This window comes from Patagioenas fasciata, chromosome 7 (assembly GCF_037038585.1).
Source record: "Patagioenas fasciata isolate bPatFas1 chromosome 7, bPatFas1.hap1, whole genome shotgun sequence".
NCBI lineage: Eukaryota > Metazoa > Chordata > Aves > Columbiformes > Columbidae > Patagioenas > Patagioenas fasciata.
The window spans coordinates 33,249,811-33,266,749 of record NC_092526.1 but is presented as its reverse complement, the minus strand read 5'-3'; the positions used below and the strand labels follow the sequence as shown (position 1 = coordinate 33,266,749).

Here is a 16,939-nt window from a genome sequence, read left to right as displayed (position 1 = left end):
ATCACATAATAATTGTATATTTATTGAAAAACAGCTGGGGAACTTCACTAATGAATAAAATATCAGGTACCAGCATATTTGAATAAAAGAGTCTTTACCAGATGGGCTATGCTTTGAAATGAAGCATGAGGTAGATGAGGATTTTTACCTTCCTCAGCAGCTGGTAAGCTCAGCACCATCCTTCAGCGTGGGTTTTGCTCTAAAGCCCCACATTGTTTGAAAATCACATTATCAGTTTAGGGCGGTGAAGATGATCATTGCCTCAGCGGGGTGCAGAGCAGCTGATTCATGCACGCACCGAACGCGACTGTCGCACTATATCACACCACTGCCAAAACTGTTTTACTGGCTTTCTGTCATGCAATGAATTTATTTTAAAGTGTGTGGGCTTTATACTGCTTGGAATAGCTTTACATGTACTTTAAATACTGCATAAACCAAATCTAGAGATATATTTCCCGCTTCCCCCTGTCCTCTGTATAATTTTTTTTGCTTCTGACTGTCCAATTGGTTGCAGTAATTCAATGCAGAGGAAGAAGTTTCTTAGATTTCCAAGAGCACCAACTCCTTAACCTTTATAAAATTAGAGAGAATTAATCGCTTGTGACTTTTACACCTTTCTCGAACACAAGTATTTGTTAGAGCTGGCTTCCCAGGGCAGTGCTTCGCCTCAGCTTAACTTAGTTGTAAATGTTTGTAAATTTGCACATAATGTCTCAGCACAATGGAGACTACGCACACATACGTGGATTTATTGAGGGGGACACTAAACATATTTCAGCCAGAGGAAAGGAAGATGAGATACTTATCTGTTTTGTTGTCCTATACAGTAAATATTGGCATCTCATATTTTGCGAACATAAATGCCAACTTGACTCAAGAGATCTATGGATCAAGTGCTGTTTGTAACCTGTGCTCAACGCTTCAAATTGCATTAAAGTTTCACCTCGGCAGCAAGGCCTTTTACTGTCTTCCAGTAACTCTGGCAAGGTGCTGAGCACTGGTTTTTGGAGCACAGGACAAGCACACAATGGCCAAGAGGCAGCAGGACATTAAGGATGCATCTGTCAACTGTTCAGGTTTAAAGGACAAATGACTGTTTTAATTTATTTTGTGAGTTTATCCTTGTTTCAGCAGAGTGAGGGAGCAGGTCCCAGTCCCAGCTCCATTCCCTGCAGCCCAGGGAAGGGAGTGAGGGTGCCCTGTCCAACTGTGACCCTCGATGTCACCCTTCTGCTGCATCCAGATGTTTTGGTGCCTGTGCACATGACGGGAAGAGCCACCATGGGACAGGTTGACCCCAACCTCACTGGGCTCGGGGACAAGCTCCCCTTTGGGCAGGACAGGGCACCTCTCCCTGCCCCTTTCCTCCCCCAGGACAGACAAGTTGGCTCCTGTCAGAAACACACCCGAGCCCTTCTGCCGCACAGCAGCATCCAACACGTCCACGAGTCTCTTAACTAGTTGTGGTTTGCATTTGGGCTCGTTTTACTTCCAAGCTCACCGCTAGAGCTTCTTCCCTCAGTGGCAGAGGGCTGGCTGATCCCCACCACCACTGAGACAACAGGCAAAGGGAACACTGCTCCGTGTTATTAACGCAGCAGGGGGTTTCCTGAGCACCAGAAAACAACAGGCTATTACAGACATACAACCGCACTTTTCACAGCTGGATCCAAGTGCACAGCTGCAGCTACCAGGCGGTCGATGACAACAAACAGCCTTCCTCTGCACTGGCACAACCCAGACGTGCACGGATGGGGACACTGACCTCCCTGCAAGGACAAGCTGTTGTCCGACCCTTTGGACCCTCCATGCTCCCGCATGGATAAGGACTGGGAGTTATCAGGAATGCAGAGAAAGCCAAGACAGTGTTTGCTGTGGTTGAGCAGGCTGGGAGATACGATGACATTGGTTTAATAAAGGCTGAATATGGCACCATTCAAACCAGCGTGACTGATGGTGTTTTACCCTGCAACACATCAGCTTGCCCCAGACGACAGCAGCAAATTTTCTCGGATCAATGGAGCTGAGAGATTTCGTGATTCCCCATCCTCCCCATCCTTGCTGACCTCCTTATACCTCTGGCTAATATTAGTAGCAAAGATGAATATTTAACCTTCCATAAATAAAGAAAAAAAAAATCTCAATTTATAACATCACTGGTGTTCAGGAGCTGCAGAGGGAACGAACTACTGAAGCAGAGGAGTGTGAAACCTGAAAAATGATGAACCTCCTTCTTGGAAGACTAGGATAACTTATTAAGAAATGTTTTCAGCCCTGATTTAACACTCATCTGAGAAGCAGTCCTTCTCTCTAGAGGAGGCAAGGGCTGTGGAAAATGTCCCTGTTGCCACCAGTGGTCAAAGGAGTGCCTCTCATCAGGCTGCCATTGCTCCGCTGAGCGGCGGTACCCAACATCTTGCTACTTTTATTTCGCCTGATGAGTGGGGACGAGGAAAACGGAGGGAGATGCAGGATGAGAAATGCCACCGAAATTTTGGATGTGTTCCTGGGATGCTGCTCTGACGGCTGTTTTCGACGACTGTGGCCAAGCAAATTTTGTGGCTCCATGCCACCGTGTCCTTTTATGATGAAGTTCCCTCAAAGAATAACTTGCTCCCTTTAATCATGTTTGCTCCGAGATTTATGGGTTGATGCTTATTCACCAGCGGAGCTTCTCAATGCGAAATGTCAGTAAGCCTGTTATAAATCGCTCCTGGCATTCCTGCTCCATCTTTTATTTGGCTGGGAGTATTTCTACCTGAAAGTGATAAATTCCTGCTATAACTGCTTTATGTGCTTCAGTAATTATACTGTATGGGAAGGCAGGGGCTGTGTCTACTGAGGTACCACTTCAAAAACAGCAGCCTGTAAAAAGCAGGAGATCGGGCTGGACCCTCTGGTGCTGCTGGGTGCACAGGCTGAGGAAAAACACCCTCAAAACCCAAAGTTATGGTGATGGGAGAAGTGTTTCTGTCAGATAGAAGCTAGCGAATGGATGGAAGAGCAGATAGAAAATTAAGTTTTTAAAGTCAAGATGGAAAGCTGCTGGCATGGGGCAGGTGCCCTGCCTTGGCTCTGTGTTGGGTGTGAGGGAAGCCCCGAGCACCATGACACCGCGTCCGACCATTTCAGGTCTGGTTTGGACAGATGTTTGTGCTGTCTTAGTCAAGTTCGTTATAACAGACAGATATACATGCACCCGGTTTGGGTATTTGATTGATTTGGATGCTACCGAGGTATCTCAAGACTCCAAGCTCCCCCTACAGCCACGCCGGGCTTACCCTGAGCCCTCTCCTCACGGCTGGCCCCGCCCCTTCCCGCGCGCTCCCTCTGGCCCCGCCCCGCTCCTGAAGCGCGGGAATCGCGGAGGCCGGCGGGCGTGGGGTGCGGTCCTTTTGCACGCGCATGTGCGCCGGCGGGAGCGCGGCCCCCGGCGCCTGCGCAGTGGCGGCGGGCGCGCAATTCGGAGTGGCCGCTCGGGCAGCGGGAGCGATGCGGGAGGCGTTGCGCGGCCGCTCGGGCAACCGGCCGGCCCCGGGCGGTCACACTCTCGCCGCCACCCCCATGGAGCTCCCCTGGGCCCGCACCCGCGCCGCGCTGGGGCGGCTGGAGAAAGCGCTGACTTGCTCCCGCTGGTAACGGGCGTACCCTTTGCTCCGGCCCCGCCATCGTTTCGGGCCGGCTGCGGGCGGGTTCCCGGCAGAGCGGTGCCCATAAGGTTGTGTGCGCGTTAACCCTTTGCGTTTCTCCTTCTGCCCTTAGCACCGGCGTCCTGCGGCAGCCCGTGTCCTTGGGGCGGTGCGAGCACGTCTTCTGCCTGTAAGTAGCGGGGATGCCGGGGCCGCCCCCCTCGTCCCCGGCATTGGGGAGGGCTTGGTCCTCCTCACGTCCTGCTTTGGAGAAGAGGCTGCTGCCCAAGGGAGTTGGGCACCAGCAGTGCTTTCTGCCCGGGGAGCTGGTGTCCCCCCGCTGGGTCTGGCTCGCTGCTCTGGGATGGGTGTCTGTCTTGCTAAGAGCACAGGCCTGGCTTTGCCGGTGCTGGTTTTAGGCTTCAGGATGTTGACCATGTGTAAAGGGAACCCTCAGTCTGATGGTGGGGGGGGTCTGTCTGCTTCCGGTGGGGTAGGAGGAGAAAACAGCTTCCAGTTCCTTGTGTCATTTCCAGCTCCTTCCTCTTCCTCTCTTCAAAGCAAACCAAAAAGAGCAGCCCGGAAAGGTGCTTCTTGTTTCCACGGGGTGTTGCTCTGCTTGAGAGGACTGGGTGCTGCTTGTTGCTGCTTTGGCCCTCTGCTATGCTAAGGCAGCTCTGCCGCTAACTTCTGTACTCATGCCCATCCAAACATGCTGGGATAGCATGAGAACCTCTGCTTACGCTTTGTCAAATGATGAGTGCTTAGGAAACCGAGGAAGTTAGAAACATCCTGCTAAGGAGGCAGTTCTGAGGAGGTGGCAGTCACCTGGCCCGTTGTGCAGGCAGAGTCAGGAGTCGTTCCTGCCCTAGAACCTCATTTGGGGAATCTTCTGGGTGTCCTGTATGTCACTGCTCTTCACGACATACAAATGCAAACATTTGGAGTTAAAAGGTCAGTCACAAGTCTTAAACCAGGTTATCTGCACAGCACAGATGTGATCAATTAAAATTCTATGCTTTTTACAGTGGATAGACACTTTCTAACTTCTGCTTGTAAGCCAGTGTAGATATTTAGCTTTGCCTCTTGTTAGTACTGTAGTCACTATGTCAGAGGAAATCCCCATCTCCCCTGTGTGTTTACTCCCTGTCTTCAGCTGAACCTTCCTAATGGGAGCTTAAAGAGCTGAAGGCCCGAAGACAGAAATACTAGCAAATGAGTGTTTTGATTTGTTTAAGGGATAACTGGTTATGGGACAGATGCCTGCAACAACTCTTCCACCCAGTTTGGATGTATTTGAAAATACACAAATGCTTTCTTGCTATCCAGACACGGGTTCTTTCCCAGCTTTGGCCAGTAATTGCTGTAGAAGACTCTGCCATCTGAAACAATTTTTTTGCTATTTGTTCCGTTTGTACTACCTGTCCACAGAGTACATGGTAAAATAACCCCCTGAAGCTTGTACAAGTTATTTATAAGTATGTTCGTATCTGTCTTATAACATGGTTTTTCTCAGGTATGGATTGCTGAAGGGTAGCATATGGGTGGCTTGATAAATATAATTGCTTTGCTGTTGGGCATCTAAAGCCTAGTGTGTTGTGTTTTTTATAACCTCAGTGTATTCTAGGTTATAGATTTCAAGCACCTACTGTTTGTTGAAGTATTTTTGTTTTAAGAAAAATTTTCAAGACCTCAGAAAATGCATTGGTGAGGCTGGAAAGAGCCAACAGATGTCCGAAGCATTCATTAGAAGCTATTTCTTACTCCAGAAAGAGTTTACTTGCCATGACCCAAGTTATTGTTATATCTGATGTTTTCTCTTTAGTGTCTTGATCTTGTACCTTGTAGTCATAAATTTAATGTGTCCTTTGATGACTGATTCTTGGATAGTGACCGGTGGTTTTGTTTTGTTTGTTTTAATAAAACTAAGGAAATGTAAATTAATTTGTTTACAAGCAAATTTGGTAGGGCATGGATTGAATGTGACACGAATTGGTTCTGATCCATTGCTACAGACAGACATTTAGTAATATACCTGGGAAGGAGGGGGGTGAGCTGGCTTCTGAAACATGAAGTGAAAGATGTGAAACTAATGAACTGTAATATTCAGGTCACGCATAATGTAGCTGGTTCTCCCTCAGCATGGGTTTTATTATGGGCAGGGATATTTATTAAGACCAGTTTCTGCAGTTTTGTCTGAGTAACTCTACTAAAGTTAGCTATAGTTAATGGATAATGACTGTAAAAACCCAACAGCTAGAAGTAATTAGGAAATGCCGTGGTATAAAAGTCATTCTGTATTTCCTTTGCATTGCCTTTTAGAGAAGTGGGAGACCCGAGGCCAGCTTTCCTAGAGAACCAGACCTGGTCGGTTCTTATCTTTGCTCCAAGTGATTTGTCAATGTCATCTAGAATATGTCAGAGCCAAGAACTGTACTTCAGGCTCCTGATCATAGCAGTGTCTCAACCATGAGGTCCTTTACCCGCTCAGAGCAGGCTGTTAAAGCACAAAACACACCTAGCAGCAATTTTTACATACCAAATTTCCTGTCTTGGAGTTAACTGAAGGCATGATACTTATCTGGTGTTTGAGGGAGAGATCTCAGTGCAGAGTAAAGATCTGAAAATAACTCTCCTCTTAAGGAAAGTGGTAGTAGTTATAATTCTGATATTGTTAACCGACATGCTCCTAATTTTGGGGTGTGTGAATCTCAGCTTTCAAGCTGACTGTATGTTTAGAGTCTATATGCATAGACTTTGATCTTTCTCTCCAGGTAGCAGTGCCTTGATATTATTTGCATTATATTCCTCTGAATGTTTAACATGATCTACTCACATTTAATTTTATGCCTTTGGCTAGAATTGTGTGTGCTGTGTGGTGGTAAGGTAATAGAGACTTTTGAAATTAACTCAGTCCTGAGTATGTGAAATTATAATGTATATGTAATAGGATAGATTGGAATTAAGAAGTAACAATGGCCCTTGAATGTTGCAGTTCATGTGGCAAATCATAAGGTCCTCTCACTCGACTAATCAAATGAATAAAAGATTTCAGGCTCGTATGGGGAGAGTAGTATGACTAAGAAAATAAAAATGTTAAATGACCTTTACTAAGTAAACGTGTTCCCCCACCCACACTATCTTGATTATCTCCTGACCTAAATGCTCTGAAAGAGAAAAGTGATGGAATACTCTGAACACCTGCAGATCCTCATGGGACTTCTTACAGAAAAGTGTTCAGGCAGGTGAAACTTCAGCATATCAAGGAAATTTTAAGTCGGAAAAAGTGGAAATAGTAGTTTACTATAGCTTGGCTTTGTGTCACTTGTTTTAAAAATAGAAGGCTGCAGAAGAATAGCCCTGTCTGCAGCTGATGTGTAAAGGAATGTGGAGTTTTAACTGTTTGAACCTAATTATTATCTGACTACAAACAACAGTGCAGCTTTAACATCCCTTGAAAATCTGGATCAGTTTGTGAATCTGTGGGAGTAAAAAAACGTGCCACATCTTTCATGACAGTGTCCTGACAAGGCTCTGGACTTGGCTTGCTTAATTGCGGCTTGTCTCTTGCCATGATAAATATGTCCTCTTCTGCATTTGTGGCTAACCCATGTGGGCTTTACAGCAGTGCTTTGTCAATGCTAAAATAAGAGAGTCTTGCTGAGGATTTGGCTGTGAAAAGGTTGATAGCGACTACAGTAGATAAGTTATGCTGGATAATGGATTTTTTTACATTTGGCTTTCAGATCTTGCATAGGCGATTGTGTTGGCACAGAATGCCCAGTGTGCCACATGCCAGCCTGGGTGCAAGATGCGCAGATAAACCGGCAACTCGACAACATGATCCAGCTTTGCAGCAAACTGCGGCATCTACTGGGATCAGACACCTCAGGTAAGAGCAAACCTGGGTCTCTGGCAGGCGCCGAATCCAGAGCGCTGTTTCATTTCACGGGCTTTATAGAGAATGAGCAGGGCAGCCCTGTTTGAGATTCTGAAAGGCTGTTCAAAATCATGTATGGAAAATTTAATTTGAGGAGAACTGTCTGTATGGATTGCTCATTCTTTGAATCTGTTTTACTAAGAAATCTGCATGAGCAGGTTAGTCCATAATTCATTAGAATCTGTCTTCCAAAATTAGGTGAAAGTGGGTAGATTCCCAAGTCTCATAGCAGTTAGTTGCACAAACCAGGGGCACAAGTTGTCATAGCTTGTGCTCTTAGGGGAGCACCAATGTGTAATGTTCTACAGCGTACCCCTCTTTAGGGGTCCCTATTAAAGGATTAATGCATATATTCTTTTGCCTCTTGGGTTCCTGCACATGGAAAAAATTATCTGTGTTCCTTGCCTAAATGGGGAAGGAGGCAAGTCTTATTTCATTTATTTTCCGGTCCCTAACAATCAGTCTGCTACAATGGAATTTTGTCATTGCTGACTGTGCAAGAAGACTGCAGAGATCATACTCTGGGAATTCATCTCTCTATCAAATTTTAGGCTGATTGTCAAAGTAGGAAAAAATGAAGTGAAATAAGCGTAGGTGAATGTATGTCTCTTCTGCAAGCTCAGACAGGAGCATTTTATGTAATATCAAGTTTTAGAAAACATTCATTTAGCTGTCAGATACAGAAAAGGTAATTCTTCCTTCATTGTTACTTCCTAATGTGTTTGTCTAAATTAAATATTCTTTTCCTAAGTCTAATCCCATCAGCACCTTTCATGTTCATTTATGGCGTAGCTCTTTATTGACATAAAAATGCATTTAAGTGAGGAGGCTGGAAGCCTATGTCCAACTGTAAAGGAATACATTTTATATAGATACAAAATCCTATCGTGATTAAATCTTCTGGAGCATAGAAAATATAGATAATAGCTTAAATAGGATTTCAGGGAAATACTTTAAATGGTGAAGGCTTTTGAAAACATAGTTGGAAGAGAATCTCTGAGGGGAGCTATTTGATGCTATAAATAAAGCATTTAAAATACAACATGGTAGTATTATTGATACTGTTTAGATGTTTTGGAGATCTCTTACAGATGGATTAACTCTTAAAAATTGGACTGAAGTTTAATCGTACTAGGAGTTGAAGAATACATTTAATCCCATAGTTCTTCTAAAATAAAGTTTGCATGGTGTGGCTAAACCACAGAACAAAATGAGTGTTCTTTGATCGTTCTTTGTTCTGACTTAAAAGCAGACACAAAATTGAAGTTTACAAGAGTGTTTTATTTGGAGATAAAGTTATGAACTGAGATGGGAGATTACTTTCCATCACTTGTAGTCTTTGCAGTGTACTAAGGATTAATGGCCTTTTGGATGTTTCATACTGAGTTTAAGGGAAAATCCTCCTGAGTTGTTGATAGTTCACTCTCAGGAATGGTTTGGATACGTAAGTGAGCAGATGTCTAAGAACAGCCAGTTATGTTTTGTACTATGGCAAATCACAGGGTGCTGTAGCTTTAGAGATTTTGAGAACAAATCCTTTAGGATATTTTGTCACTCATCTCTGGCACATCTGTCACCTCCCATAGATGTTTGTCTGGAACTTAAAGTATACAAAGTGAAAAATATTTGAGTTTGGAGAAAGAGGGCCTCTGTTGTTAAGGAGTTGCTTTCATGGTCTGTTAGAAGGTCAGAAATTGTATTTTATGTTCCAGTAAAGGAAACTGACTGAAAAAAATCAGTCTTTCTGCGGAGGAAAGGAAAAGAAGCAGTTGGAAAAGGAATATTTCCATATATTTGTTTTATGTCTTTTGCATATTTGTTTTATATGCCTCATGTTGAGCAATTGTGGCTTCTCTCAAGGCTTCTGCTTGAGATCCATATTGACGCTGTATTTTCTAATGCAAATGCATCGTACTGTCCATTTTTTAATCTAAGACAGAAATAGTGAATGCAGTGAGTTGTGCGTTTCTTTAAAAACACACAAGTGCTGTGACTGAAAAGGATGGGGTGTTGAGTAGTTCAGGTATAAAAATCCCTGTACCCCCTGGTTTCCCAGTGGATATGAGGGGGATCTCACTTTGTATGCCACTGGGATAAGGATGGTTTTGTGACAAACTGTGTGTGTGTTCCAAGCAGCAACAATAATAATTCAGGAAAGACTGCACAAAACAGCTAATTATTTCCTTTTAAAAGAAAGGGAAGCATTAAATGACACTACAGAATAGTACTGGGGTGACTGAAGGGGAATTTGAGGTGATGGGATGATAGGCTTCACAGGTGGGTAATTAGTAAGAACTTGTTGAATCACGGACATAGTGTATATAGTACACTAGAGATGAAGAAGGTTGATTTACAGTAATGATTTTGAAAGTGAATTTCTAAAGACTTCAGCAGATTTTTGTGTGATGTTCTTTAGAAAGAGCTTGTCGTAAATTTTCACAACCATTTATAGATGCTTTTACCTTATTCTTTGTAACATAATCTTCTTCACTCTAACAAAGTCAAACAAAAAGCCTTTCCTCCCCTTTCTCATACAGAGCTAGACCTTGCAGGTGTTGGTCAAAGCTTCTAAAGCTCATGTTGATGCTGGTGGAAAGTAGGAGAGATTAATTTCTGATTAGCCTTTATAGTATCATAATTTAGTTTCCCATTTACTCATGTGGAGGGAAAGATGTTGAACTCCTGTTGTAACAGATTACATTGCATTTCATGGATGCTAGGACATTTTTCATAATAGCTAAAGATGAGTTTTTGAATAGCTGGAATTTCTCCCTTTTTCCCCCTGTGTTGAATACTTAACTTGCAAAATAATCATTCTTCAGTGAAGGCACTAATGTTGCACAGATGGTACCAAAGCACTTCCCTTTGATTTTTAATAAGGGACTAGTTTGTCAAAGAGATTTCTCAACTTCTGTTCTGAAACCCATAATAGAGAATAATTTGAAAGGCACACAATGTGCATCATTATATTCCTTTGATGCAGATTAATGATAGCTAAACCATGTTTTCTAATTGCTTCTTTTTTTCCTGCTCTAGCCTGTTATTGCACTACAGCAGAACTTGGAGATGTAGCTCTCCAGTTGTAAGGCACCGCAGAGCTCCTAATGTTTTTGTCTACTCAACCCTTTTAACACTAAAGAAATTCAACTCTCTTAAATGCCAGCAATAAGAAACTTGCGCTTATCATGTGCAAGTAAGTCTAATTTAGAAAGAACTTGGTTAATATATTGTGTGTATAGATGTTACATTTAACAGGTAATGGAGAGTAAATGTACTGCATTTATTATAGGCTGATTCTAATGCTGTTATTGTAGATAGTTGTTATACTACTGCAGATGCTTAAAATGTAGAATTAGTAAGGTATCCTTTACTGATTTACCTTGTCTCAATGCATCGCTAAAAATGTTGGGAGGATACTTCTAATGTATTAATAAGACAAATCTTAACCATATGTAGACTTTTCCATCCCTGTTGGGATGGAACCTCTGGCTTCCAATTTGGAGACAGCCAAGAATTCCTTTGGATTGATTTTTCTGTAAGTGATTTGCTCAGAAGGTAGTTCAACTGAATGCACTTAGCTACCAGATCGCCTCTTTATAGAAGTTAACATTTACCTATTAAACCATAAGAACTTCCTTTCAGCTTCGCAGCCCTGTGTCTCCTCTCTCCAAGAATAATGTTTCTTTGCAGACGCTATGCAGAAACTGTTCAGCTAAAGCTGAGGTTAGCTACAGAGTATTCTTAAAGCTGGAGATATTGAAGAATGACTGAGAGACAAAAGCCACCCTGGCAGAAATTGTGGGTTCTGCTTTGGAGGTATTCCTGGCCTTTAAATCACGTTCTGCGAGTTCCTCCCTGTTGTAAAATGTGCAACGTTCTCTTTTACACCTAAAGCAGTTGCATGTGAGGAAAAATAATCCTGAGAAAGTATTTATTTGGTGTATTTTCAGCAAGTTTTTAACAACCTGACTAATAAGTCCCTGCTGAGCAACCAGTAATGAACAGATCAGTTGAAGAACCCTTGTGGTTGATTTTTCACAAGCTTTCTGGCTGCCAGAAGTGGTGTATGCATAGCTTCCAGTGTAAATACTTAATTGTGTTATGCTGCTTTAGATCCTACTTCTGAAGGATGGGGCCTTTGATTGAATTTGTCACTTGGACTTTAAAGTCTTACTGTACTATACACATCAAAAAGAATTCTGGCCGCCACAAAATTGTCGCACAAATTACTTTTCCAAGCTGATTTTATTCTTGCTCTTTACTCAGAGATGACTGGTAGTTCTAGCAAGGTAAATATTTTAGAAGGAAATCTGCTAGTTGTGTAAACAGTCGAGACAAGACAAGTAAATAGTAACTGTGGTTTATGTTTTGCATCTGTTTGCAATCAAGCCCTTCCTTTTAGATGCTATTGTCAGAATGAAATTGGATGTGATATCTTTCTGAAGGCTCGCTAGTTGGGAGTTTTCAGTCTCAATTTCAGTGCTTTTTTTTTTTCATGTTTGCAGCAAGCCCAGTCCTGCAGGAAAACTGCATAGCTGCGATTCTGTACTTGATGATGATCTTTAGATACCTAAATGACTGATTAACTAGCCTCCAGCTGTATTCTCAAAGACACTTTTGGTCTGATGTCTTACATGTTCCTCTAGCTAGATCTCCTAATAGCTAGAATATTTTAATTCAAGGGGCAAATAGGGTGATTTAAATCAAGATTGAGGCAACATTTAACCTTGAAATATTGCTTTAAAAGAAAACCGCAAATGTCTATTCTGGTGTTGAATTACCAGCTCTTCAGTACTGTTTTAAATGAAATTTCAAACATTTTTTTTTGTGCCGAAGGGATTGGGACTAGTTTGTCTGCTATCTGTGAGTTTATCACAGATTGCTATGCCAAACGGGCTATAGTTACTAATGCCGAAAGTAGAAGAGAAGGTATGAGAAGACAAACTATCCACAGAAAGTTAATGCACTAAAGTGAAAGTAATACCTTGTTGCAGTGAGTGTTCGTCTTTCACTTTTAATAATCGAGACTTTGCATGGTTTATTTCAAGAATGTTGAAATAAAAACTAAACACTAATCTTGGTCTTAGTTCTGTTTAAAAATAGTACCTTACTTGCCTCACTAGGCGAAATTAATATTGGTTTTGTGATTGATTCCTATAAATCACCAAGCCTTTGTGCATTTACTTTAGAAGACTTCTCCAAATAACCTAAAATAACTTAGGTTTCCAAAAAGGAATCTGTAAAAAGTCACTTACAGTTCTTTTGCACTGAAAGAGTTGTTGGCAAATTGAATTAATGTCCAACTTAGAGGTCACTTTATGCTCCTTAACTTATTCTGAAACTATTGAGGACACCATCTGTAGGCTTTGTTCTCAACCATTATTTCATGCACTGGGAGTACAGGATATTCCTCTATCATCTTGGTTATTGATTTGTAATATGCTGTATGATGTGACTTACAAAATTGCTTCACTGCATATTTTTAAAGAAATGTGTGAGATCATAAAAATGTGTAGCTTCCTTGCAATTATTTACTACTGGACGTAAGGGATCAAATGACAGGACACAATTACTTACAGATTTTTCTATATATTCCTCTGATTCATTTACTGTATCTGTGGAATCAGTCAAAAGTTTTCAGGGATGTTCAACATTCTTATAAGGATGATGTTTTTGCTTACTTGCAGTGATTCGTCCTCCTTATCTTCAGGTGAACTATAATATCTTTTTAGAAAATTGTTTCTGTGCTTGTCTGTGTATGCACAGACTACTTTGTTAAACCTATTTCTAAGGAAAACTGAGAGAACCAGTTTCTCTCCTCTCTAATCTGGTCAGGAATCCGTGCACGTGCTGTGAACCCACGACACTGAGGAAATTTCTCACCCGGTTGGTACCTTCAGTTGCACTGGAGTCCAGAAGCTCCAGAGTAACGTGTGACCTTGCTAGTTGTTTTAAAACCATTTCATGTGTCTCTTCAGAAGAAAGGAGAGCACTTGTAGGTTGTATTTAGCAACACTTCTTTGCTTGTTATAGTTGTTGTTCTGATCTTTTTTATTTCCGATCTTCTACTGAAGAGTACTCTATAAATTATTTTTCCTCTCCCCTGATGCACTTAGATTCAACAGAAGATAAGTTGACACCAACTGACTCAGACTTTGAAAAAAAGAATAAGAAGGAACACATAAAAATGTGGTTCAGCCCAAGAAGTAGGAAGATTCGATGCATCCTGAACAAGACTCAGCCTGAGACTAAAAGCAATAACCTTTGTCAAGACACATCTTCAATTTATGATTTTTTTCCTTCCCCTCCTCATGAAAAGCCCTCCAAGCAGACAAAAAAGCCAACACAGAGACAGAGTAAGAAGATGAAGAAGAAACGTTTAGCAGACATTAACAAAGCATGGAGCTTAGAGCAGCCTGAGCAGAAAGGGCGAGTAGGGGAGAAGACTCTCAAGGAAAAGTGTGTGACCATCTGCAGTCAACCAGTGGTCCTGTGCACTTCAGAACCAAATAGCCCTGAAGAGACACTTCAGCAGGAGTCTGTAAAGGAAGCTGACTCCAGCAAAAATAGAGAAAATATGGAAATATTGCCGCAGGTAAAATTGTCAGAGAAGAAAGATAACAGTGAGGTTGCATGCCCTGTGCAAGTCAGCAGGGAAAAAAAATGTGCTACAGAGCCATCACCATCAATAGAAAATGAAACTACACCTTTAAAACGTGGAAGGGAGGAATCTAGACTTTCAGTTTCTTTGCAGTCTAAGAGACCAAGAACTGAGAGGATCATTATTGGGAAGCCAGACAGTCAGGCAGATGGTTTAGAGGAGTCACCTCAGGGCTGCCCCATCTCCCCAGCAGCTGAACACAAGACACCAGTTCAGATTTCTTCTGGTATGTCAAAGCTCCCTGACACTGTAAGGAAGACAAGAAGCTCTGCAGCCTTGCAAGCAATAAATAGTCCTTCACTTTCAGCATTGCCCTCTACTCCATCTACTTCTAAGACTTGTAATCAAGTAGGAATACCCCACAGTCCTTCTGTATTGAAGTCCCCTGGTGGGAACACAATTGCCAGAAGAAATTACAAAGGGGAGACTTTGCTCCATGTTGCTTCCATCAAGGTAGGACCATCATCTTCTAGTTCAACTTTAAACAGGGGTTTAAAAAGACAATGTTGTACTAAAAATATCCTGGAAAACAGTTACTTCAGTACATCCTGTTTCGGGGCCAGGGGGGTGGAATCTTATTTTTGTGGTCTTTTTCTTCTAGGTTTATTAAGGAGTTTCCAACTCAATTATTTTTTAAAGACATTACTATTGGAATGATCAAAGATGGTTATACTCGAGAAACTCAATGGACTACAGTGTCACTTATATCTGTGAATTCTAGGAAGTGATAAGCATTCAAATGTTTTGGCCTTATGTGCCAGAAACTGTCTGATTTGTCATGAGGAGTTATAACTAAGTATTTCAGATCTCACCAAGTGATCCTGATCAGTTTAACTTGACCTGGTAACTCAGCCAGGACAAGATCTGAATTATCTACATGAAGATAATTATATGTAACCTTACTTGGGGTTAACTGTTTGATAATCTTGTGAGATCCTCCATCTGATGCAAGTTTTGGCTCCAGGGGATTGAAAAAGTGAGATTGGGATTCCCATGCTGAACTCTCTGCTCTGAATGCGCTGTCCTCCCAGAGAGTGGACAAGGGAGAATTAGGACAGAGTTGGGATGTTCCCAGCAGACTTCGCTTTTCTGTAGGATCAGTGTTATTCTTGAAATGACAGCTGTCACTCATTTTGCTGTTCTTATCCAGTTCCTGCTGTGGTAGAACTTCATGGCTTTGCGAGGGCTGTCCTTCACTGTTGCTGTAGAAAAGCTGCAAGCAGGCTCGCTGAGCTGGATGCTCCCCGTCAAACTCAGCAGATGCTCTTTTCTGCAATGTCATTTCAAGGAGTTTGTAGTCTGGCAGTTTAAATGTATTTTGTGCTAAATCAAAATATGGAAATACCTTGTGGTTAATAAGCTGTCTATATTGGTAGAATTGAGTCACCTGTAAGCATTTTGATATTTTTTCAGCACTTATATTTGTTGAGACAGGCTGTTTTTGATAACTAACTGTCCTCTTTCAAAGGTGTTCTAATGAGCCACTCCAGCTGCACAAGACCTTTTTAAATGGAAGCAGCAGCTGAGTCCAGTTCAAATATCTTACTTGATGCCATTAATATGGAATCGGGGAGAAAATGAAACCTTGTCCTCACAGGACTCAAGAGCTTTAAAGGACAGATCTCGTTACCTTTCATCATGAGTCCTGTGTATTTCTCTTGATTAAAGCACTGTTGACAAATTAACCTTCCATGATTTTCTGGGAGTTTGTAAGGAAACTGACTAGTTCTGAAGAAATTGACCTACCTTGACAAGTTTTCACGCAGGTATCTTTTCCAGCAATATGTCTGATATAGTTCTTTGTGAGACAGTTATTTCACCTAAGAAAACAGAGCATCTCTGCGGCTTTTTGTGAGACTTGGAGTGAATGGTGATATGCCAATGAAGTGGCTTTCCATTGCAAAGCGTTTTGAAGATAAATGAGTAAAAATTAACCAGTTCATGCTATAGACAAAAAGAATAAGCAAGTTTTGATTGTTCAAGTTCAGTGGCGTAGCTGGCGCTCTTGTTGGTATTGGTACAGCCCTCTGAGCAGGGGTCAGGGCTATTTTGGTGGACTGGAAAACTGACTTCCAGCTGTACTGCGGGCAGTGGGCTGGGCAGACACGTAAATGCTTATTTCAGTAGTGTGTGTGAATTCATTTTGGTGTCTTCTAATATTTTATAATTATTGAGCTAAAATGGGAAGATGATTCTGGTTCTTGTTAGTTCTGCTGTGTTTTTAATCCACCAATTCCATTTGCGTTGAGGTACTCGTTAGCAAAGGCTTGTTTAACTAGGTAGGGCTTCAGGGTGATCTCAACTTTACCACTCTCTTTGAAAGGTAATTAAAATAAGGCAAGGAGAGCAGTCTTTTGGTTATGGCCTTAGTTTACTCGCATGTTTCTTTGTTTCCAGCTACTGAACTTCCAGTGCAACTCTGAGAAGGTTGTTGTACTGTCTCTGAACCTCAGTTCCACATCTGCAGAAGGAGACTTAAACAGCTTACCTCTTTTCAATTGTTGTGTTCTTTTTTCTTCTTATATCATGGGTATATTGCGGTATTCTTAAGAAGTTGCTGCATCCCCTGGTAGCCAGTAAATGTAGGCACAGTTGCTAGTCCATGTAAAGTGAATTAAGTCTAAGTTGCTCAAGCCAGCAGAGTGGTCTTTGTAAAGAACTATTGGTCGTGGGGTTTGGTAACATCTTACTTTGTAAAGCAGTGAG

At 42.0% G+C, this 16,939-nt stretch overlaps 1 protein-coding gene across 2 annotated transcripts in view; it reads left to right on the top strand.

Moving 5' to 3' along the window:
• Nucleotides 1–3,400: 3,400 nt before the first annotated feature.
• BARD1 (BRCA1 associated RING domain 1) overlaps nucleotides 3,401–16,939 on the top strand; it is a 42,425-nt gene continuing 28,886 nt past the window's right edge. Inside the window, exons 1-4 of one of the 2 annotated variants that reach the window (XM_065841309.2) lie at nucleotides 3,401–3,638; nucleotides 3,766–3,822; nucleotides 7,379–7,524; nucleotides 13,689–14,686. In XM_065841309.2, coding sequence (XP_065697381.2) covers nucleotides 3,409–3,638; nucleotides 3,766–3,822; nucleotides 7,379–7,524; nucleotides 13,689–14,686 — 1,431 coding nt within the window. In that variant the 5' untranslated portion in view covers nucleotides 3,401–3,408. Of the gene's footprint in view, nucleotides 3,639–3,765; nucleotides 3,823–4,196; nucleotides 4,587–7,378; nucleotides 7,525–13,688; nucleotides 14,687–16,939 lie in introns of those variants that run through there. The other variant, XM_071811282.1, reaches the window with a different exon arrangement.